The 23,788-nt window shown below is 42.4% G+C and overlaps 4 protein-coding genes across 5 annotated transcripts in view; 1 reads left to right on the top strand and 3 right to left on the bottom strand.

Annotated features, from left to right (window-relative positions):
- The window catches only part of mark1 (MAP/microtubule affinity-regulating kinase 1), a 41,724-nt gene extending 40,008 nt beyond the window's left edge, over positions 1-1,716 (top strand). For both annotated transcript variants that reach the window (XM_061689718.1, XM_061689717.1), the window contains one exon: positions 102-1,716. In XM_061689718.1, coding sequence (XP_061545702.1) covers positions 102-447 — 346 coding nt within the window. In that variant the 3' untranslated portion in view covers positions 448-1,716. The remainder of the gene's footprint in view (positions 1-101) is intronic.
- Positions 1,717-3,788: 2,072 nt separating this feature from the next.
- Positions 3,789-4,571, bottom strand: LOC133409561 (high choriolytic enzyme 1-like). The gene has a single exon (XM_061689729.1). It carries the CDS (start codon positions 4,566-4,568, stop codon positions 3,789-3,791), a length of 780 nt encoding a protein of 259 aa, XP_061545713.1. The 5' UTR covers positions 4,569-4,571.
- Positions 4,572-6,783: 2,212 nt separating this feature from the next.
- On the bottom strand, positions 6,784-7,566 carry LOC133409533 (high choriolytic enzyme 1-like). The gene has a single exon (XM_061689660.1). The coding sequence runs from the start codon at positions 7,561-7,563 to the stop codon at positions 6,784-6,786; it is 780 nt and encodes a 259-aa protein (XP_061545644.1). The 5' UTR covers positions 7,564-7,566.
- Positions 7,567-8,589: 1,023 nt separating this feature from the next.
- On the bottom strand, positions 8,590-23,563 carry LOC133409999 (leucine-rich glioma-inactivated protein 1-like). Its single transcript, XM_061690677.1, has 9 exons — positions 23,463-23,563; positions 16,564-17,059; positions 16,407-16,478; positions 15,291-15,362; positions 15,119-15,190; positions 14,182-14,253; positions 13,371-13,540; positions 12,560-12,724; positions 8,590-11,783 (listed from the first exon to the last, which is right to left on the bottom strand). Exons 2-9 carry the CDS (start codon positions 16,773-16,775, stop codon positions 10,966-10,968), a joined length of 1,653 nt encoding a protein of 550 aa, XP_061546661.1. The 5' UTR covers positions 16,776-17,059; positions 23,463-23,563; the 3' UTR covers positions 8,590-10,965.
- Positions 23,564-23,788: the final 225 nt, after the last annotated feature.

The following is a 23,788-nucleotide window of genomic DNA, read 5'->3' as shown; positions in this document are numbered from 1 at the left end:
ATTCCAGTTAACGACTATAAACATCCATGGCAGTGTATGAAATAATGTCATGTATGATGTTTAGAATTTTGTCCAACCTCAACACTCCGGTGTGGTTTCAGGAGCGCGTCGGGCGACCCCAAGGAGGACGGCGGGCGGGACTCCAAGCCACGTTCGCTGCGCTTCACCTGGAGCATGAAGACCACCTCGTCCATGGAGCCCTCCGAAATGATGCGGGAGATCCGCAAGGTCCTGGACGCCAACAGCTGTGACTACGAGCAGCGCGAGCGCTTCCTGCTGTTCTGCGTGCACGGCGACGCGCGCCAGGACAACCTGGTTCAGTGGGAGATGGAGGTGTGCAAGCTGCCTCGCCTCTCCCTCAACGGCGTGCGCTTCAAGAGGATATCGGGCACGTCCATCGCCTTTAAGAACATCGCCTGCAAAATTGCCAATGAGCTCAAACTGTGATGCAAAAAAGCAACAACAACAGCAACAAAAACCATGGGCTCATCTCAACACTGGATTCATGCACTGTACGTCCTCGCTGCGCATTATCAGGGTGGCCTCGGCTGGTAGCGTGCAATACTGGCCACGAATGTACTGCACGGAGGAGATCGCCTCGTTCGACCCTGTGTGACGGATTACAGCGACATCCTTTTCATTTGTTTGAAACTGTCCGTCCAGGCCTGTGTGTGTGTGTGTGTGTGCGTGTGTGTGTGTGTGTGTGTCTCTCTCTCTCTCTCTCTCTCTCTCTCTCTCTCTCTCTCTCTCTCTCTCTCTCTCTCTCTCTCTCTCTCTCTTTCAAAGGACACGTAACATGCAGTACGCAGCTGAACACCCTGCAATAAATATTTTTGAGTTTGTTTTCTAAATGACTACTACCCGATCTGACGCTGAATAACTAAAACTAGCCGCTTTTTCCACCTGTGTTCCGTGCATATGTAGAGCAGGCTGGAGCTCATACTAAAAACTATGTAAAAAGAATTGTACTGTATGCATAACATCTGCAGGTACTGTATATTGATTTTTGAGTTGTGTACAGATTTTCTTTCATGGGATTTCTTGTTTTTGTTCCTAATATACTGTACGTGACATCTCTTAGAGGATTATTATCCTTTTTTTGGTCTGTGTTTTTTTTTTTTTTTTTTTTTTTTTAAGAAGCCACCCTTTGAGAATAGTGTTTTTCATTTTATTTAAAGAGCACTAAATTATTTTGCGGAATATGAGAGGGATACATTCCCTTGCCTTTCGTGTTCTATTTTGTTTGCCTGTGGAGGACATTTAAAAAAAAAAAAAAAAAAAAAAAAAAACTAAGTTGCACCACATAGTAGTAAAACTGAAAATGTGTTCACTTTATTTTTTCTGGGCAGTAGGGGTGTGAAGTGGAGGGCCCTGCTGCACTTTGCACAAGTTTTCTCAGTATGACAGTATGCACCTGTTGTTTCTTCCCTTCCTCCAATAAAATTTGCTCATCCTCAGTTCCATTAAAAGCGGGATTTGAATCTGTTCGCCAAGAAGCATGAGAAGTCAAAACAAAAAGAAGATAACGTTCGTTGTCGGTCCTGCATCTCCACCAGTGTGAAACTTGTGTATCTCCTTTTGTTTTTTGTTTATTTTTTTTGTTCATCCAGCAAATTTAATTGTATTTATTCCATTACATTGTAATGTGCTGCTTTGTAGAAATGAGGTGTGCACTTTGTTGGAGAAAATAAAAAGGATTTTATTTGTTTGTACTCATTTCATTTGATTGCTTACAGACCAATAAGGAGATGCGCTGAATTATTTTGAGGTAGTGGTGTGCTTCAACGCTATCAGAAGCGCTGACCTACATTTCCAACCTATATTCTAATACTTCTGTGAAATTGTATTAATTTCTTTCCCAACAGTCTACTCTCTTTCAATTTGTTGTGTTTCTTATGGCTACACTGTTTTCAGTAGGCCGGCCAGGGCCTTCAGAATCATTCGTGGTGGCCCATGTAACTTACACTATATTAACAATAGGAATGTTTACGAAACCAATCAGATTTCACAATTGCCTCACAGGTCCAGTCAGGTGGCCCAAAATAATGGCAACATTTTTCCATCCTCTGATAGGTTGGTCAGAGCAAAACTGTTCGACATGTAGTGATCTGCACACATTAATACATTTAAAAAAATTAATATATAGTGAGTGTGATGTATTTTTATTTTTATTTTGCTATGTTATTCGATAAATATTGATTGTGAACTGCTCCAAATGTTGTAGCCTGCAGTACTTGGCACAGCTCCGTGCGGTTGTATTGCATTTATGTCTCGCATTGATGGTTTTTATAATTGCAACCTGATCGTGGTAACAATAAGAGGTGGATTAACTTGGGTAAATCCCCACTGAAGGTCCAGTTACCAAATGCTACTGGATTTTAAAGCACTATGAGCTAATAAGAGCTTATTAAAGCTAAAATAAAATACTGAAAACACTAAAATGGGAGCTGCAGACACCTTTTAACTGGTGTTCAACATGTAAAGCCTTTTACACCAAATATATATAACTTTTTATTTAAGCAAAGCAGAAAAACAAACAAAAAAACCCATCCAAACTCATGTATTACAAAAAAAGGTCGGATCTCAAAAATCGCCTTGTTTTTGTTATGTGGAGTTTGCATGGAGTACCGAGACTGACCTGTGGTAGGCAGCATGGTGCCACGCGGCATCCACACTACACTGCTGAGACTAGAGAATAATAAGAATACGAAGAAGAATACAAAGAAGAAGAAGAAAAAAGCCTGAGGCGGGAGCTAGGCTAGCAGTTAGGGTAGCTCCTAACTCCATTCGCAAGTCTTCTTCTTTGTCCCTTGTCGTTTCTATTGTCATAAATGACAAACTCTGAATGACACGTTAAATAAAAAAAACGCCGTGGGTACCCAAAATGCTTAATGAACTACAAGAACAACAAACAGTATTGCGCATGTGTAATTCAATCGGCCATTCAGGAACTATAGCTACGGTACATCTTAAGGGACACTACGCACAAACAACAGCGAGGAAAGACATTTAATTGGTCTCATGTCAACAAATTCACTTTTTTTGTAGGTTATACGGTAATATTATTCACCTCTGCGATCCATTCACTTTTATCATTGTCATTATTACTTATTTGTCTTGTTTATCTTTTAAACGTATTTTTTCTGCATTTTACTGCAGGTTACCTGGGGGGTGTAAACGCTCTGGAAAAGCATCTATAATATATATATATATATATATATATATATATATATAAAATAACTAAAATAAAATGGAATTTGGATGGAAAGTATCTTGATCATTGGTAATGCTCCTTGATTCATGTAAGTCAACTACAGAAAATCTACTTAAGTACAGTAAAGAAGTATTGGTACTTTGTGACTTCCCAGCACTTCCCCCTTAGGGACATAGTTTCAGAGGTTTTAGCCAGAGGGGAACTGGGGCCAGGGTCCCGGTACCTCTGAATTTGGACAGTACTGTAATTATTAAAATCGTGAGATAGCGCTGACACAAAAGGCACGTGGCTCAACATTCTAGTCGAATCTGTCGTACCTATTTTAAAGGGTTCAACGGACAGCAAGGTGTGTTTTTTTATTAAAGTCTCAAGGCAACAACACTTGGCAACCTCGACGTAACAGACAAAGTCTGGCCTTCAAAATGAAGGCACACATGGTGTTGTCTGTCAGACTTTGCATATTTTTTTTCTTTCCCCTTCATAACGTGGGATTTTATGGCACACAAAGAGGCAAAAAGTGTTGAGCTTGCAATGACTTTATTAAGAACACACCGAAGAGATGACAAATGTTGTTTTAACAGCCGTAGAGCATGTTGATCCTCCTGATGTCCCAGTTGGACATGCCCTGCCTCTGGCCGATCTGGACGCGGGCGTCGGGGATGGGAGTGATGGTGTCCCTCCCGTTGGTGCTGAAGGCCGTTCTTCCGTAGTGCATGACGGAGGCGTAGTCGTACGGGCTGTTCAGGTTGTTCGTGTCCTGCTTGTCGAAGTTGTGGACCATCGCCGGGTCGATGTTCTCCCAGTTGATCCGCACGTAGCCGTCGCGGTCGCTCCTGGTCTGCTCGTGATAGAAGCCCAGAGCGTGGTTGAGCTCGTGCTGGATGATGCCGTGGTAGAGGCACCCGCCGCGTTTGATGGACACCGCCTGCTTGCCGCCCTGCCGTCCCAGAGCCGAGTAGCAGCCGCCTTTGTTCTCCACGCTGATGTAGTCGTACTCGTTGCTCCGGGGCACGAAGCGGATGCAGGTGCTGCCGTGGAAGGACCTCATGGCCGTCTCGATCTTCCGCTTCTCCCATTCTGGGAACTCCCTGCTCACCACGTAAGGGATGGTCACGTAGCTGTTGGCGGTTCTGTTCCACAGGCAGCTCTGGTACCAGCACTTCATGGCGTTCCTGGTTTTTGGAACCAGCAGGTCTCCTTCCAGGAGGAGCACCTCACTGCCATTGTTGACGGTGAGAATTGTGGCGGAGATGTCGACCGTGTCTTCGCCGTCTTGCTCTTGGAATTCTTCATCCTGGTAAGCCTGAGCGAGACCAAGCAGCAGGAGCATCAGCAGGCCGGCAAAGCGACTCATCTTCGAGTTTCTATGGAGAGACTCTCTGAAGATTGATGTCCTGTTTGAGTCTGTCTGGCCTCTTTATACTCTGCTCTACAGGTGTGGCTAGGGAGGATTATGGGTTGGGGTCCACAGTTTTAGCCCTATGTAAACCTCTCAAGGGTGGACTCCACTGACAATCCTTCTGGATCACAATGCTTTGTTATTCTTGTCAAAAAAGGTAAACATGATTTACTGGGTTTGACAAGTTTTGTAGAACACTCAAACCAAGAATTATGTATACAGCACAGCTGATGATTTATAGAGGGAGGTCCTCAGATCACGACGGCATGATCCGAATTTGTGCATATGTCGGAACGCGCCTCAGTCTATCAATAACCGATGCTGATGTCATCATTATCCTTCTTATATTATATTATATAATATTATATATATATTATAACGATCCTTTTCTCCTTCTTTAGTGTCCAACCTGCCATACATGTCATCATATGCTTCTTGTTTGGCCTTTGCCACCTCACCTCTACCTTTGCCCCGTGTCGCCTCTCAATGTCCCACTTCTTCTTAGCGAACCTTTTTCCTTGTATGATTTCCTGTACTGTGAGGCTCCACCACCAAGTCTCCTTCTCTCCTTTCCTGCCAGAAGATACACCAAGTACTCTCCTGCCTGCCTCTCTGATCACCTTGGCTGCAGCGGTCCTGTCTTCTGGACGCTCCTCACGTCCACCGAGAGCCCGTCTCACCTCTTCCCGAAAAGCTGCACAACACTCGTCCTGTCTCAGCTTCCGCCACATGGTTCTCTGCTCTGCCTTTGTCTTCCTAACCTTCCTCCCCACCACCAGAGTCATCTTACACACCACCATCCTATGCTGTCTAGCCACACTCTCCCCTACCACTACCATACAGCCGGTATTCTTATGCCGCCATGCAAGCTAGTTCAATACGCGCCGTTTGTTACCTTGAAATGTATGTCGGTACTGTGGTAATTTGAGGACCCCTCTCGACTTTGGGCTGTAAATACTAGTTTCCGATGAGTTGATACTGAAATTTTGATACTCTGATACCAGACTTCATGATGCTGGAATTTGAAAAGTCATTATCAGGAGGTTATTATTTTAACAATACAGTTTTTTGTTTTGTTTTTGTTTTTGGTCATGGTTGTAGTTTGCAGTGCTGTAAAGCCATACTGTATCATACTGTAAACTGTTTCAACACTCATGGAGCTAAAAGAGGTAATCCGAAAAATAGAAACACAGAGACAGTGCAATGTGGTGTCTGAAGTCAATAGCATTTATAGCTTAACGACTGATTTCACCTGATTAGGACACGAACAGTACAACATTTACATTATATACATGTTCAAATGTTTTATATTGCGGGTCAGATTTACACACTTAAAATAAAACAATACAAAATACAGACAATATACTTTAGAAAAATAAACTAGGATGAAATGCATGCTGACCTTTATGTTGTTGTTTTTTTTTTAAATATTTTTTTCTTTTTTTAATGTACAACCCCTCCCCACCTCCGTACAGCACTTGCCCACCCTTGGCATTTACATCTACTCACCTGACAGCAACACAAAGGCGTGCATCAATGTGTAATTCCGACAGTTTATTTGCAAATGTCACTCATTCGCGCTGTTTCATAAAGTGTATGTCATACAAACACAAGGAGCAACCTTATGCATTTTTAGTGTTTCTATTTTTATCAAGAAGTGATGTGACTTTCAAAATGTTTGCGTGGTTATATTTACAAGCTGTAATGGGAAATTTAAATTTGCTGTCTACTTTGTTGTGTTTCATGATCGATCGATTAAAATGTGTTCCCGTATATTGGAGGTTACCGAGCTGTGATGGACTAATTTCTCTGTAGGTATTCGTCACCTTTTTTTCTTCTAAACATTCATTTGTTTTTCAACACCAAGTAGGATAGTAGTAAACATTTTATGTATGAGAGAGGAAAAAATATTGTAAAAATTGTTTTGCTTGACTGATTGTGTATCTGATTGGTTCTTAGAGTTATCTTAAATGTTTTTTTGTCCCAACATCCCTCACTGCGAACCAAGTAATCTCTCCCAGGGACATCATGTTGTCTGTCCGACCTTTCCTACATATTTGTTTCTTTTTTTTCTTCATATTGGAGGCTGTTGTTGCATGTAAAGAGGCAAAAAGTGTTGAGCTTGCAATGACTTTATTAAGAACACACCGAAGAGATGACAAATGTTGTTTTAACAGCCGTAGAGCATGTTGATCCTCCTGATGTCCCAGTTGGACATGCCCTGCCTCTGGCCGATCTGGACGCGGGCGTCGGGGATGGGAGTGATGGTGTCCCTCCCGTTGGTGCTGAAGGCCGTTCTTCCGTAGTGCATGACGGAGGCGTAGTCGTACGGGCTGTTCAGGTTGTTCGTGTCCTGCTTGTCGAAGTTGTGGACCATCGCCGGGTCGATGTTCTCCCAGTTGATCCGCACGTAGCCGTCGCGGTCGCTCCTGGTCTGCTCGTGATAGAAGCCCAGAGCGTGGTTGAGCTCGTGCTGGATGATGCCGTGGTAGAGGCACCCGTCGCGTTTGATGGACACCGCCTGCTTGCCGCCCTGCCGTCCCAGAGCCGAGTAGCAGCCGCCTTTGTTCTCCACGCTGATGTAGTCGAACTCGTTGCTCCGGGGCACGAAGCGGATGCAGGTGCTGCCGTGGAAGGACCTCATGGCCGTCTCGATCTTCCGCTTCTCCAATTCTGCGAACTCCCTGCTCACCACGTAAGGGATGGTCACGTGACCGTTGGAGCCTCTATTCCACAGGCAGCTCTGGTACCAGCACTTCATGGCGTTCCTGGTTTTTGGAACCAGCAGGTCTCCTTCCAGGAGGAGCACCTCACTGCCATTGTTGACGGTGAGAATTGTGGCGGAGATGTCGACCGTGTCTTCGCCGTCTTGCTCTTGGAATTCTTCATCCTGGTAAGCCTGAGCGAGACCAAGCAGCAGGAGCATCAGCAGGCCGGCAAAGCGACTCATCTTCGAGTTTCTATGGAGAGACTCTCTGAAGATTGATGTCCTGTTTGAGTCTGTCTGGCCTCTTTATACTCTGCTCTACAGGTGTGGCTAGGGAGGATTATGGGTTGGGGTCCACAGTTTTAGCCCTATGTAAACCTCTCAAGGGTGGACTCCACTGACAATCCTTCTGGATCACAATGCTTTGTTATTCTTGTCAAAAAAGGTAAACATGATTTACTGGGTTGGGCAATTAACATTAAAGAAAGGTTACGTATACTGTGCAGCAGCCAAACTCTACTTTGGATAGTCAACATTAATGTTTGGGGCATTAATAAAGAAATATCGATATTATGATGCTAGCCTTCATAATACTGGAATCATTACTCAGGATGAAAAGACATTAATGTTGTACAGATTGATAGAGAAATCTCGTACTCCTATAGTAGCTTTCATAATACTGGAATCATTACTCAGGATAAAAATATTAATAATTTTGTACTTTTAAAAAGACAAGCGTTTCAGATGGTTATCAGTGTATGAAGTCAGCTTCATTTATGGCCATGTGGCTGATTTAACCATCTGATTTGGACCTAAATGTAACTCTTGCTAAGTGGTATATCATGTACGTGAGTCACATGCTGAAAAGTCAGTTCCTGTTGTGTTGCGGGTCAAACTGACCCATTTTAAAAGTTTAGCAGTCCAGAGGAAATGGGCTGAATGATTTTATATACAAGCTGTAAGGATGATGACACTTTGAAATTGGATTCCCCCCCCCCCCTTAAGTATATATCATTATTGGTATCTGAGATATCAGTTTCCCCTTGGTAGTGAATTGGTTAGGCACAGTAATTTGTGGTATTGTCCATAACCTTTGGTGCATTTTATTTCCAGAACATTTTGTTTGAACACTAAATTGTTCCACGTTGGAGGTTCTCCTGTTGTGCACGCAATTGCCTCAAGACACAATTAATTAATCAAGTCCACACAATCAACAGAATCCATAGATGTAAAGAGTCAGCAATCAAAGTTTTTATTGAAATCCTAAAATGCTAGTCAATGATGTCCCCCGTCGGAAGTGCTGCTACAACTCACAGATGCGTTACAACTTGACTCTGCACCAAAGTGATTAATAGAGGGAAGAGATGACAAATGTTGTTTTAACAGCCGTAGAGCACGTCGATCCTCCCGATGTCCCAGGACGTCGGGGATGGGAGTGATGGATTATGGGTTGGGGTCCACGTTGCTAGGCCTATGTAAACATCTCAAGGGTGGACTCCACTGACAATCTGTCTAGTACACAATGCTCTGTTATTCTTCAAATAGGTAAACATGGTTCACTCGGTTGGGCAAGTTAAAATATAAGATGCAGCTGACTAACTATGTTTTGGATAGTCAACACTACTGTCAGAAGGCTTGAGACTGCAATATTGATAATCTGATTGATTAGATGGATAATCTGACTTTCAACATGTTTCAGCGATTAAGATTAAACAATATAATTACAATTTGAAATGGGGATGTCTATTGTTATGCTTTCTGGACTCAAGTATTTGTACACGGTAGTTGCTTCAAGACAGTTAGTAAATGGCACAGAATTCTTAATGACGAATAACAATAGAAACTGTGGCGCATGCCGCAGGCTCACACGAGACTGTCTGTGATTGAAGCTTTTATTGAAATAGCACAAGGTTAGCCGGTGATGATGTCATCCTCACCATGACACTGTCATAGCTGCTGCTACAATTCATAAATTCATAGCAGGAAAACGGATCAATTCAATGAGAAAAGAATGGGGGGAAAAAAGATTGTTAGTTACAATGCAGTTTGCACACATGACAGACGGAAGCGAGTCAAACCTCAATTTTAGGTTGTGAAAATAGTGTCAAGTCGGGTGCTCCTGAAAAACGGTATCATCATCAATAGTTTAAAAATACAAACATTCATGATTAAAATGTACAAGGAGAGAAAGGCAGGTCTCTTTAAATATCAATCTAACTGCTGTTACCCCTTACAAAAGCTTCATTTTTTTTTAGATTGTTTTTTTTTTTTTTTTTTTTTTTTTACAAATTTGAGTCTGAAAAAAATGTAAACATTTATTTTCTGGCAGATTGGTTCAAACGTTCCAAGTGAGCATTACTTTGTAAATACATGAGCGTACAAACGTAATGCATGTATGGCTGATGGTGAAAAACACGTTTTAATGCACATTCTGGATTTGTGGACGATGATGCACGGATGGCTTGATCACGCATGAAGTCTGATTCGAGCTTGAGATGCATACATTGAGCCCAACCTGGATCCTCGTAAAATAAAATTTGAGGGGAAAAAAGTATTGGGACACCCAGGGAAATGGCATAATCACCGAAAAACAACAAAAGTGGCTAACTACCTGTGAGTTTCAGTTTATTTTCTCTCTTGATTTCCATGCGTCCCGTCATCGTGAACATGCAGGATTTTGTGTCAATCGCTCACAATAGCGGCAGGAGCCGATATTTTGTAACTCCTCCGGGGTGGTGCTCCTGGACGTTTTAGAGTAGGTAGTTCAAGTTTCGTAGTACTCGGACAAAATCTCGAGGACAATTTTTTCTTTTTTTTTTTGTGAAGGATCCCTGGAAATTGTCAAAATGGCAACCACAAACCAAAATGGCTGACTTCTTATGTCTTCTTAGGCGATGGTTCTTGAGACTTTTTGGCTCCAGTTCTACAGCATGCTATCAATTTCATCGTCAGTCCTAGCAAGGTAAGTCAGTTAATTAACCATTTGCTCAATGTTCATGATAACTATGTCCGAATTACCTGTTGAAATATAAATTATGGACGGCGTCCCGTCTCCCCACTAAGCAATTTACTTTACGTAACATCTTTATTTTGACTGACACTTAACACATTCAAACTAGAAGGCAAAAATTGTATTTCGAGCCATTTACTGTGTTTTCTCAATCGCTGTGGTCAGTGACATGAAAGGTTTTGTTTACTAGTGGTGCCAACGGAGCTTTTTCCACCCGGGAGTACATGTGCCGTGATTTCAATTTGGTAGGAATCGGACAAATGTGTCGTTCATGTTCATTTTTGAAGCACTCCTGGAAATAGCCAAAATGACCCTGAAATGGTCACCTCAAACCAAAATGTCTGACAATGTCTGTCGGCAAATGTGTGTTTTCACATTTGCCGTCTTTAAGACTTTTTGGGAGGTCTACTCATAATAGACAAGTCTACCAAATTTCATGTTGCTAACTGAAAATATCTCCGGCGACTGGTATTTCCAAAAGGAGCGTGACCACAAAAACTTGATTAGAACGCTGACCAACATGTCCCAATACTTTTACACACTTTGAAAAGAGAGCACATAGTATAATAATGCATGCTTTTCTCAAGATAGCATCAGCTGTCATCTAGGCATACGTATACCCGTTTTCGTAGCGCTCAGTTGCTCAGGTCGATGACCAGATGCTCGTAAATCTGCGTTTTCCCTTTAAAACTGGAAGCCAGCAGGAACTGACGGTTGTCGATAGAGACGGGCGAGAAGGCCCTCGGCGCCTGGATGTTGAGCTCCTGGAAGTGGACGAACTCGCCTTTCTTGGCATCCCAGCGGTACACCTGAGTGAAGGAGTAGTCGCTGCCCAGGATGGCGTACTGCCAGCTGCCCACCGCGAAGGGCTGGAACACCATGGAGCCGCGCGACGGCACCGTCTGTAGTTCGCGAAAGAGGGCGCCGTCCCAGCGCATCACCTTGGAGTCGCCGATGAAGCGCGTCAGGCAGAGAAAGAGGTCCGACTTGACCTGGAAATGCTTGACGGCGTAGACATCCTCCATCTCGGGGATGTCGGTGCGCCGCTCGAAGAGCTTGGTGCCTTTGTTCCACTGGTAGATGACGGGCCTCTGGGAGCTGCTGGACAGGACGAGGTGAGGCTTGGAGGAGATCTCCATGTATTCCACGTCGGTGTCGCGGTACCAGGGGTGGAGTGACTGGTGCGAGTAAAAGCCGTTGCCGTTCCACTTGTAGATGGTGGTGGAGCCGGCCTTGGAGCTGTCGGCGATGGCAAAGAAGGACTCTCCGTCGATGCGGAATGTCTCCACGTCGTTGGGCTTGCGGATCTTGAGGATGTCGATCCCTTGGAGCTTGATGAACTTGTTGGCCGAGCTGTCCCGCTTATAGATGTGCGAGCCGCCGAACAGCTGAGCCACGATGATGAAGAGCTGGTTGTCGATCACCAGAGGTTTGCAGATCACCGTGGAAGTGCCTGGAGAGGAGACGGCAATTGGTCCTTTCGGCCGTTGACGTGTACAGTGTTCCCCGTTACATCACGGTTCATCGTTTCACCACAGATTTTTAAGCGATCAGTTTTTGGGTTGAACATTTTGGTATTTAAATACACATTGTTAAATTCTCTTGCTTTATCGTAAACTTCAACTGGGAGTAACACAGTTTGAATCCAGCACACTCTCCCTCTGCCGTCATAAAGTAGTTTTAATAAGATTGTCTTTGAATAGGTTCAGTTTTGAATAGGTGTGTTTTAACAAGTTTGAGTGTGTATTAAAAATCTTCAATATATTTAAAACGTGTAGGGGTAAAACTATTTTAAAAACGTTTATTTATTATTTTTTTGGGATATGGTCTGTGTATAAACGGGTTCATTGTAGACGGAAACAAACTAGTAAAACTTGGGGCACATTCTTTTAATATTCCTCAACAGTTGTTTTCAGGAGACAAACCATTCTTACAGGAACTCCAGTAATTCCAGAACCGAATGTTCCTTGCAGCACATTAGGAATTGATTTGTCTCTTAGTGATCATGATCCATGTAAATGAAACAAGTGGACTGAACAATTAGGGCTGACATCATTTTGTTACTATGCGTGCGTGCGTGGCAGATGTTACTTCTACTTTGAATCTGCAGTTTAGCAGAGCCGACAGAAACTTTGAATCTTTAGTTCGCCTTATTTATTGACAGATGAAACAGTACAGTCCGACAGCACCGGAAACCACACCCGAACGCATTTTTTTCCCCGTACTTACTGTCAATGTCGTCAAAGTTCCTGAAGACCATCTCCACGTGGTCCCACTCCATGAAGTTACACTTGCCGATGAAGGGCTGAGCAAAGACCACATACTGATCTTCGCCGAAGGTAAAGGCCTCCACGGATATGGATTCAAACTTGAGGGACTGGTATGAAGCGAACTCTGTGGGAGAGACGAAAACAAATGAAATCCACGAGGAAAGCATTCAGTCAAGCAGACGTTTCTACAATCTGCAAAATGTGCTCCGACAATCACGAGGCAGTAGACAACGAAAGGCTTTGGAAATCGAGGGTGTAACATATTTTTGTTTGTTTACCGGTTGAATCTTATCAGGCTACTGAATAATGTAATATGGTAATAATAGCTGGATGGGACGCTATTATTAAAGAAACTGACTGGCACCACGAACTGACTAACAAAACTTACTAACCAACCAACACAAGCAACCAACAACCTAACATAACCCAACAACTAACACCACCAACTACCACAACCAACCCACTAACCACTCAACTGACTGACATGCTTGACTGATAACCATAAAAAGTTCAAATTAACCCACCAACAGACAAAACCAACCAACTTCCTTTGATCGTAAACAGTTGAAGCAATCTAACCAAGAAAGCAACTGTGTAACTAACCAACTAACATGTTTGACAGATGTAAAAAAAATCAAGCAAGTTTAAATCAGCAAACCAACAAACAAACTACCACACCAGCCAACTAACATGCTCAACCAAGGTCAAAAGTTCAACCGGTTCACTAACTAACGTGCTGGGCAGAGGTCAAACGTTTTCCCCGACAGCACCTGTGGTGATGCAGTCGAAGGACTGCGGCACGAGGTCGTTGATCTTCTTGTCCTGCAGTGCCGACGGGCCTTTGCAGTAGATCTGATCCACTGTGGCGTTGGTGCCGTAGATCCACTCCACCAACCACTTTAGCTTACAATCGCACGTGAACCGGTTCCCTCGCAGGTCTCTGGAAAGCAGGTGGTGCGGTTCAGAATTCACGTCGGGGGTTGAAATCATAAAATAAACCTTGAAAAACTCCAGACGTTTTTGAGGATGTTGCGCAAGACCTCAGCATACCTCACAGGAATTCAGTTCAGCGAGGATAAAAGGATTCAGTTTAGCTTTTTCTTTGGATTTTCGTGACACTCGGTTCTAAAGAAGGACCAGTTGACAATGGTAAAAAAAAAATCTGACTGAGAACACTTACTGCTCAGTTTTATGATGTCAACAGTTTGACCCCGGAACGTGGGAAATCTATTTCGATATCCGAAAAAGCGGCCCAAAACGAATTGTGTTTGCCATTCTACTGTACACTCGCTCAAACCGAGAGGGACTGGAGAGGAGTCGCAGACATGCTCGGAGTCCTGATTAGTTCCAAATTCTCCTCCTCGTGCAATTTTAATGGTGTGAACTGTGCCAGCAGCCCACACACTTTGGGAGCCTCGCCCGGAGAGGCGTCAACTAATATAGAGGCCGCTGAACAAGAAACTCATTGTTCATGTTTGCATAGTTTTCCTCATGATGTCATGCATTATGCAATTCTGCAGGCTCTCAAGTGTAAAAATAAATAAACAAATAAATAAATAATGAAACAAAAGTGATACTTACACTTTTGTCACGGCTTCCAGGCCCTTGAACAAATCTTTGGGGAGGGTCTCAAGATTATTGTAAGCCAGACTCCTATGGAAGAAAAAGAAGGGGAAAAAAATGACCGCCATCATTTCGTCATCGAGTCCAACAGCACCTCCGCTTTTCTCCTGCTGGTTATATGCTAACGATAAACACATGACGTGATATTGTGCAATATGTGGAACAGCACCTTTGCAGATGTTTTTAGCCAGTCTTTCCTTGGCTCAAGGTACAAGCAGTCTTTACAGGAAGAATCGAGATAGTTTGCTTTTTGAGGAAATACACTTGTACTACAAGTTTAATTTGTGCCATTGAGACTATTTGAAATGTCATTAATCCCTTCCAGCCTCCCCAAAACGCAATTTTTGAAAAGAAATAAAAATAGCACTTGATTCTGTAATAATAACAAGAAAACAAGAAAAGCGTATGTAACGCAATAAACAGGTTTTACAAAGTGTAATTACTGTATGTACTGTAGTATTGGTGTGTTGGATGTGTGCCTTAAAGGGGTGTGGCCGAGTGAGTGACATCAGGAGCTGGAGTCGGGTCGGTCGCTTAGTCTGCGTGTGAGCTTCTAGGTGTGAGTTGTGGCCTACAGCAGGTCTTTGCAAGCGTTGTCATTTTGTGTTTGACTGCTTGTCCCGCGTATTTCCTCAAAACGCGTATCGGCAAGCCGCGCGGCAAGTGCAAACTTGAATAGACTTCACCAGAGTGCTGGTCTATTTCTGGCACGCTGTTCTGGCGGGCGCATCCATCATACGTGACAGAGCGGAAACGTATTTAAGGTACAATTAATTCCACCCCCAAGTATTCTGCCTCGTTATTCATGATGTCCTTATTTTTAATTTTTTATATGAGAGCGAAACCACTCACAATAGAACAAGTAGTCATACATTTCGGGGGGTGTCACACTCACAGATGCACTAAGGTTTTCAGTCCTCGGAAAGCGTACGGCGATATGGAATTGATCTGGTTGTTTTCGATGAACCTTTGGGGGAAAGATAAAGAGCGCTCAGCGAAGTCATGAGAAAATGTTGGACATCAAGAACACATTCTTTCGAACTTGGAATTATGTGTCGTCCACTCACAGATACTCCAAATGAGGAAGGCCGAGGAAAGCGTCCTCGTCAATGCTCTCCAGGTTATTGGCTGTGAAGAGGCTGCACAGACACGTCGAAATTCAACATTCTACTATTTTAAGCTATAAATGTTAAAAATAGATATGAACCAAATGAGATCAAGGTAAATCATTCTTCTTCCACCATTAATGCGACCTCTAACCTGTACAACTCAATTGGAAGTAAAAAAAAAAAAAACACAAGGGTGCATTATAAAACCAAGGTTTGTGGGTACTCCGCCTTCTTCCCAACCACCAACCCCAAAAAACAAACAAACAAAAAAAACATTCATGATAGCTTCATTGAAGTCTAAATTGTCCATCGGTGTGAATGTGAACATGAATGGTTGACCAATCCAGGGTGTAGCCACCCACTCAAGTTACGAGTTTGCCAAAGTTTACTGTCAAAAAGAATGACACATTGTATATTTAAAACAACCAAACAACTTTGCCTTATGAATGCCAACACACACACGCTGGCTTAATGCTAACACGTAATGGAAAACGCCATAGACGGGCTAATGATTAGCATCGATAGTTGCGCTGTTATAACCCTGTAAAGCAACGGCTATTTGAACACAAACAGCTAGGGCAACACACTCACAATACTCACTATCTTCTGCGATGAACAAATAATATTACTTCAGCTTCTTGAGTCACTGAGAGGAGTGGTGAGGCTTCTTTTTGTCGTTCTGTATTATACTCCCACCCAGTGGCCAAAGGCGGGTACGTCAGAAGGAGCAGCACAATGAACCGAATTGAAGCATTAAATCGTTATGAACTGAACTGTGTGTCTTCACAGTCTGCTTAATTGTTATGACACTACTTTTTTTCTGAAGTATTATAGAGTGCTATTTGCCTTGTTAAAAATCGCTTTACAAAATGTGTTGTGTTTTTGTGGGAGCGTGGAATGGTTTAAGGGTATTTGTATTCATTTCACTGTGAAAAGATGATTTTTTTTTCTTTTCTTTTGCGTTGCAGAATGAATTTAACTCGTTTCTTAAGGCACCAACATGGCGTTACTTTGCAGCAAAATACGAGAACACCACAGTATCGGGTGGGGAGAATTCGAGAAGAGTTTGCTTACAGGAGGTGCAGGACGGGCGTGTGGATGAAGCTCTCCTTGGGGATCTCTGTGAATTCGGACTTGACGAAAGACCTGAGTAACGGAATCAAACAAAAACACTGCAATGAAGAAGAAGAGGAAGGAGGAAGGTTTTGGAAGAGGGCTGAGGCTGCCTTACAGTGAGATAACATCAGGCGGGAAGGCTCTGGGGATGAGGCCGGTGCTCTCGCACAGCGCGTTGTCTTTGGTGCATGTGCAGGACGCGGGGCATCGCGGCTGCCTGGCCCGCTTGCAGTGCACTTGCGGCGGCCCCGCGCACGCCAGCGCCAGCGCGAGCACGACGAGCCACGGGGATGCCATCCTCCTCCCGGGTCCTCCTCCTCCGCGCATCAGCCGCTCTCCTCCTCCGCCACCACCAGCGCCGTCGCAGCCGCTTGTTTACCCGCGAGACGAGCCTCTCCTCAGTGGTGAGGATCGAGCAAAAATGAAGCGGAATATAATGCGGCGTACTCACTTAAAAGCGGGAGCGCAGTGTGCACGGGCGCAGGTGGGGGATCCCAGCGGGAGCAGACGGAGCTCGCATCTCCATCCGAGTAAAAACCACGCCTTATGGTTTGAGCGCAAGAGGAGGAGGAGGAGGAAGAGGAGGAGGTGTCATCTCTGTGGTGAATCAGCTGGAGAAAATGCATGTCATTTCCACTGGTGGGTGGATCGATACAGCATTCCATAACGTTTATATTGTTTGATCGATACAGCAATCATAGCGTTGATATTGTTTGATATCAGTTTGAAAATGCATATGATTTCCACTGGTGGGTGGATCCATAGAGCAATCCGTAACGTTGATATTGTTTGATATCAGTTTGAAAATGCATGTCATTTTCATTAGTGGGTGGATAGATACAGCAATCCATAGCGTTGATATTGTTTGATATCAGTTTGAAAATTCATGTCATTTCCACATGTGTCACACAGTGGTGGGCTGGTCAATCTAGATAACAATATCAACATTGATAGTGATATGTTATGATACAAGTGTGAAAATGCATGTCATTTAGACTGGAGGGCAGATCCATCTAATTGTTGATACCAAAGTTGGTAACTGTGTGAAAATGCTTTTCAGTTTTCTAGTGATGGGTGGATCAATCCAGATATGGATACCGATATTGATTGAACCAGTGTGAACATTCATGTCATTTAGACTGGTGGCTAAATCAAGCCATATGTTTAAAACCAGTGTTGATGTTGATATTACCCGTGTGGAAATGTCATTTATCGTAGCGAGCAGATCAATATAGATATTGATACCAACGTACAACCTCAATTCCAAGGAAGTTGGGATGTTGTGTTAAACATAAATAAAAATTGAATACAATGATTTGCACATCCAACCAGTTCAGGGTGTACCCCGCCTCCTGCCCAATGATAGCTGGGATAGGCTCCAGCACGCCCGCGACCCTAATGAGGAGAAGCGGCTCAGAAAATGGATGGATGGATGGATGGATTTGCAAATCATGTTCAACCTATATTTAATTGAATACACTACAAAGACAAGATATTTAATGTTCAAACTGATAAACCTTATTGTTTTTTTTAGCAAATAATCATTAACCGAGAATTGTATGGCTACAACACGTTCTAAAAAAGCTGGGACAGGTGGCAAAAAAGACTGAGAAAGTTTAGGAATGCTCATCAAACACCTGTTTGGAACATCCCACAGGTGAACAAGCTAATTGGGAACAGGTGGGTGCCATGATTGGGTAGAAAAGGAGCTTCCCTGAATTGCTCAGTCATTCAGAAGCAAAGATGGGGCGAGGTTCACCTCTTGCCACTTGAAACTCTGCTATGAAAAGCAAAAGCCATTTATCAACAACACCCAGAAACGCCCCCGGGTTCTCTGGGCCCGAGCTCATCTAAAATGGACTGACGCAAAGTGGAAAAGTGTTCTGTGGTCCGACGAGTCCACATTTCAAATTGTTTTTGGAAATTGTGGACGTCGTGTCCTCCGGGCCAAAGAGGAAAAGAACCATCCGGACTGTTATGGACGCAAAGTTCAAAAGCCAGCATCTGTGATGGTATGGGGCTGTGTTAGTGCCAATGGCATGGGTAACTTACACATCTGTGATGGCACCATTAATGCTGAAAGGTACATACAGGTTTTGGAGAAACATATGCTGCCATCCAAACAACGTCTTTTTCATGGACGCCCTTGCTTATTTCAGCAAGACAAAGCCAAACCACATTCTGCACGTGTTACAACAGCGTGGCTTCGTAGTAAAAGTTTGCGGGTACTGGACTGGCCTGCCTGCAGTCCAGACCTGTCACCCACTGAAAATGTGTGGCGCATTATGAAGCGTGAAATACAACAACGGAGACCCCGTACTGTTGAACCGCTGAAGCTGTACATCGAGCAAGAATGGTAAAGAATTCCACCTACCAAGCTTCAACAATTAGTGTCCTCAGTTCCCAAACGTTTATTGAATGCTGTTAAAAGAAAAGGTGATCTAACACAGTTGAAAACATGACCCTGTCCTAGCTTTTTTGGAATGTGTTGCAGCCATAAAATTCTAAGTTAATGATTATTTGCTAAAACAATAAGGTTTATCAGTTTGAACATTAAATATCTTGTCTTTCTGGTGTATTCAATTAAATTTAGGTTGAAAAAAACCTAAAACCAAATCATTGTATTTTGTTTTTATTTATGTTTAACACAACGTCAATGGAATTGGGGTTGTGCAAACTGTTGTAATTCCCATACCATTTACCTAATTTGGATGTAAATACCCTTATATTAAAGGTGAAAGTCTGTAGTTCGAGAATATCTTGGTCATTTCAAATCCGTTGTGGTTGTGTTTAGAGACAAAAACATGAGAATTATGTTAATGTCCCAATATTTATGGACCTGACTGTTAGCCGCCAATTTTAGGACTTGGGACTAGGTTGGCTAAAACCTTAACGAGTTAAGGTGTTAGGTTTTTCTTTTTACTTCATTGGTATTGGGGTTGTAGATGTTGATATTGACTGATACCTGCACCTGATTTACCTGCTAGCTTTGGCTGAATTCGGTCCTGGGTTTTCAACTAATAAATAGTCTTACAACAAAAAAAGCACTTAAAGGTCATGAACATTTGTTTAGATTTTGCAATTTGATTATGTAGCCACCTTAATTCTTAAAACATCTTATTCCTTTATACACAACATCGGCATCAATATCTGCTGTATTGGTCTTGCATTCACTGTTATCAGTTCAAAACCAAATTTTGCGTATCGCACACTACTACTGTTGAGCAGAAGTGGGAGATGTGATCTGTGGTGTTAATTTCTTTTGGGCCGTTTTGATCCACCCAAATATAGATACAAAGTGTCAGTATCCATACTGTATCACGATACTGTCTCTATGTTTACTTCAGATCAATAAAAGACGTGAGAAGAGGGCAGGAAACCCCATCAAAATCAATAGCAAACACCAATAGCCTATCTATTAGGGAGTGCTTGTATTCATCAAATGTGCACAAAGCTTTCCACTCAGTGTCAAAAGGTATTTCCTGCCTTTATGCAAACACATTTCACATATTTTCTGCTTGATTTTCCATGCATGGTTTCCATGACGACTAATGGACTGACCGGCCCCTGTGTTGCCCCTGTGGTGTGTGGGGAATGCCCCTTGTCATAATGACAGCTGGCGTGTGTGCATCAGTGCAATAACCCCCACTCCCCCACAGAAACAAAGAACAGGTTAATTGTCTGCTTTTGTTCCCAAAATCATGTCATCCTACCAGAGCAAAGCTTAGTAAAAGTTTGTGGTCCAAATATTAGGTACACCATTTACAGAAATCGCCATTTACAGTGTTTCCAGATTTTTAAGTGATGGATTTTACATATGGAGGCAAGTCCGAATTTAGAGTATTCAGTGTAGTACCACGTGGTTTGCTCCGTTTGTATGCGATGCTGCTCCATGTGTTAAAGTAGTAGTTGTTTGGTTTATAATTACCGTAAAATCTATGCTAATTTACATTAGCCCATCTATGGCGTTTTGCATAATATGTTAGTATTAGGATAGCAGATTTAGATTTCTATTTTTAACTACAAGTTGCATTCCAAGCTTCCTTGTCCCTAATGAGATTACATTTCATATCCTGTGTCTGTTTATCATGATAACGCAATTGCGCCTGTGGCATTCAAGGCCTTATGAGCACTCAGGGGGGATGTTTTAGGCTGGAGGACAAGAGGAATAACAGTATGACTATGCATGTAGAGGAGAGAGAGAGAGACTATCTAAGCCCAGAAGGAGAATAACAATAATGGACAAATGTGATTTTTAATGAGCTACATGGAGAACGCAGGACGTGAAGGCGGCGAGTCGTGACAGTGCAACAGAAGAAGGAACAGAACAGAACACACTGTCCATGAACTTTCTTGACACTCGGATATCCTATTGTTGTTCGGAAACCTTTTATTGATTGAAGATGACTATCTAATGATAAAATATATTAACGTGTTTAAATCATCACGTGTCGGAGCGAATTTCATCTAAGTGAGTATTTAATTTGAAAAACAATTTTTTTTTACCCAGCTCACATGCTTGAAAAACATTTAAACTTATTCAAACACACCTGGACAATAAGCCATATGCTGCTTCATCAAAACCTTATTATCTGATCACATGTATCAGCCTGCTCTGGTAAGTTTCCATTGCAAGGTACTTAAAACATTTTTTAAATGTTTGAATGTTGTTGATAACATTCCCCAAACTATGTGTATTATAGCAGCAGGAAAAAGAGAAAAACGCTCTTGAGCTCTTTCTTCCAATATGACGCACAACAACATCTGCTCGTCTTCTCAACTGAGGTCAAAGACGAAGCAAAGGTGAAGAGTGCAGTGCACATGAATGGAACACTTGTCCATTTTTCGTCTTGTGCTCGGCAACGACCCCGAGAATTACACCGAAAACAACAAACTAGAATTGTCAATTCTTGTCGAAACTGCATGTGATGCTGAGGAGCTGTTGCTGAACTGAAATGCTGTTGAATGAAGTGAATTGTTGAAATGCGCAATGTGAGACTTGAAGTTGGAACGGTTTGAATCGGTCGAGAAATGTGGAAGGAGAAGGTAAATGTGTAAAATATTTCTTCTTGAGGAATTTTAGTGTAAGAATGTGGAAAAATTAAACATATGTGAATTTGGGAAATTTGGAAAACAGTTCCCTTATTTTCATGTGAAAAATTTGGATATGAATGTTGATAATTTTGTGAATATTTGGATGTTTGAATAAGTTGAGAAATGTGGAAGAAATAGTTACAAGTATGGATAATAAAACTACAAAAAAAAAAAAACTAAATTGGGTGAAGAGAAACTCATGCGTTTCTCTTCACCCAATTTAGTTGTTTTTTTTTGTGACGTCATTGATCGGCTCCGCCAAAGATATTTACTCCGCATCGCAGCGTGCACAGTATATTTGAATCCAAAAGATAGTTTCTTTTTAGCCTTGTCACGTGTCTTTTGACGTAGTACTGTAAATATCTGACGACCCAAAAAGTTATTTAAATAAATAAATAAAAAACCTCGGCGGTGTGGGACTACGAGACAAATTTGCTCTTTCACGATTGCACTATGTCAGACTACTGCAATAAAATCTTGTATTCCGATATCGCAGCATCCCGTTTTTTACGATCATTGGGCTTTATCTTGTCAACTTAAATGCGACATGATACACTCGTTACCGTGGCGACGACAACAAGCGTGGAGCGCGCCGACGGTGTTATAAGGACAAAATGGGGAAAAACTTGTTTTGGTGGTCACCGATGCTCAGGAGAGGATGTTCGTTTAAGGCTTGCTTGAAGTATGTTCACGTACTTTTAATACGATACAGCTCACAAGCAGGCAATAAAATGTTATGTAGCCTAGCAAGATAGCGGTACCACAAACGCTTGGACGTAAACATGCCGCCATTCTGTCGAATCATGCTCTAATGTTTCGGTGTGGGTGAAGTAATTTAATTACAGTAAGTTAGCACCCATTATTTCTGTCATGTTGTAATGTTGGTTTGACCTTAGAATGCACGATCTGATTAGAGCAGTGATTTCCAACTTTTATGGAGCCAAGGAACATATTTTACAATTGAAAAATCTCACGGCACACCAACAAACAAAAATGTCACAAAAAGTGGATACATTAATTACTGAAAAGATAATTTGTTTCCATTGTTGGCTAAATAGGCCAGAGAACAAGAGAAGCTGACAATAACTGCAAATAACAAAATGTGTCAATACGATTTCCATCCATCATAGGGAAAAGAAGAGGAAATAAGAAGATAATAAAAGACACTAAGTGAAGACAATCAGCATTATGCATTGTTGGCTAAAGCTGGATCAACAAAGAACACATTTACAGTAATTCTGAGACTAAGTGGAGACAGTCCATTGTTGGCTTAGGAAGGAGCGGAAACAAGAAAGGAAGATCGTTCTCGTACTAAGTGAAGACAACAAAACACTTCAGCATGATTTATGTCCATAATTAGCAAAATAAGTAGATAATATAATTCTGACTCTCAGTGAAGACACAGTGAATTCTGACAGTGAAGACACGGACTTGATTTCTATCCTTTGTTGGCTAAAGAAGTTGAAACAAAAACATATTATCATTCTGACACTAAGCGAAGACACCAGATCACGTCAGTGGTATTTCTATCCATCATTTTACTAGCTCTTATTGTAATTTAATTATATTATTATTATATAGAGACATATCCATGTGAGACTATTGCACTGCTTTTAAGCGAATGAGAGAAGACCGACTGATTGGACATGCATGAAGTCGGCTTCACCAGCGCAGACATCCCACTTTTAGCCAGCAAAGAACCAAAACTGAGTGTAACCCGCATCCTCGCTGGGTTACACCAAGTGCAGCCTTAGATTTGCGCTAGTCACAAAATTTGAGCCCTATGATATAATCTGTTATTATTTGTCATACAAGAAGAAAAAAAAATATGTACGGGCTCCATTAATCATTTACATGATGATCTCCTTCCTGGTGGGGTTGTTGGAGAAACTTCAATTGAGAGTGACAGATAGCTGTTACCTCTGCCGGGACTTTAAACTTCTCGACCACCCACAACTCGAAGAAGCAGCGGACGCCGCACATGATGAGCTCGACCTCGGACAGCGGGAAGTCGCTGAAGCTCGAGTCATTTCATGAGGGACATCTGCACAACCTCGGGAGAGAAAACATTGGGAATTTACAGGGAGATTTTTGGTACCGCTTTACAACAAGGGTCCCCTTGTTTGTTTAACACATAATAATGCCCGAAAGACTTCAGAATCAATTCTGATGCTTTGGTCAGCAGTCACATTATCAATAAATACAAGCTGACCAGTTCCATTGGCAACCAATATTATCTGCTCATA

Source organism: Phycodurus eques, chromosome 11, assembly GCF_024500275.1.
Source record: "Phycodurus eques isolate BA_2022a chromosome 11, UOR_Pequ_1.1, whole genome shotgun sequence".
Classification (NCBI taxonomy): Eukaryota; Metazoa; Chordata; class Actinopteri; order Syngnathiformes; family Syngnathidae; genus Phycodurus; species Phycodurus eques.
The sequence above is the reverse complement of the archived record's forward strand: the minus strand, read 5'-3'. Positions and strand labels throughout refer to the sequence as shown.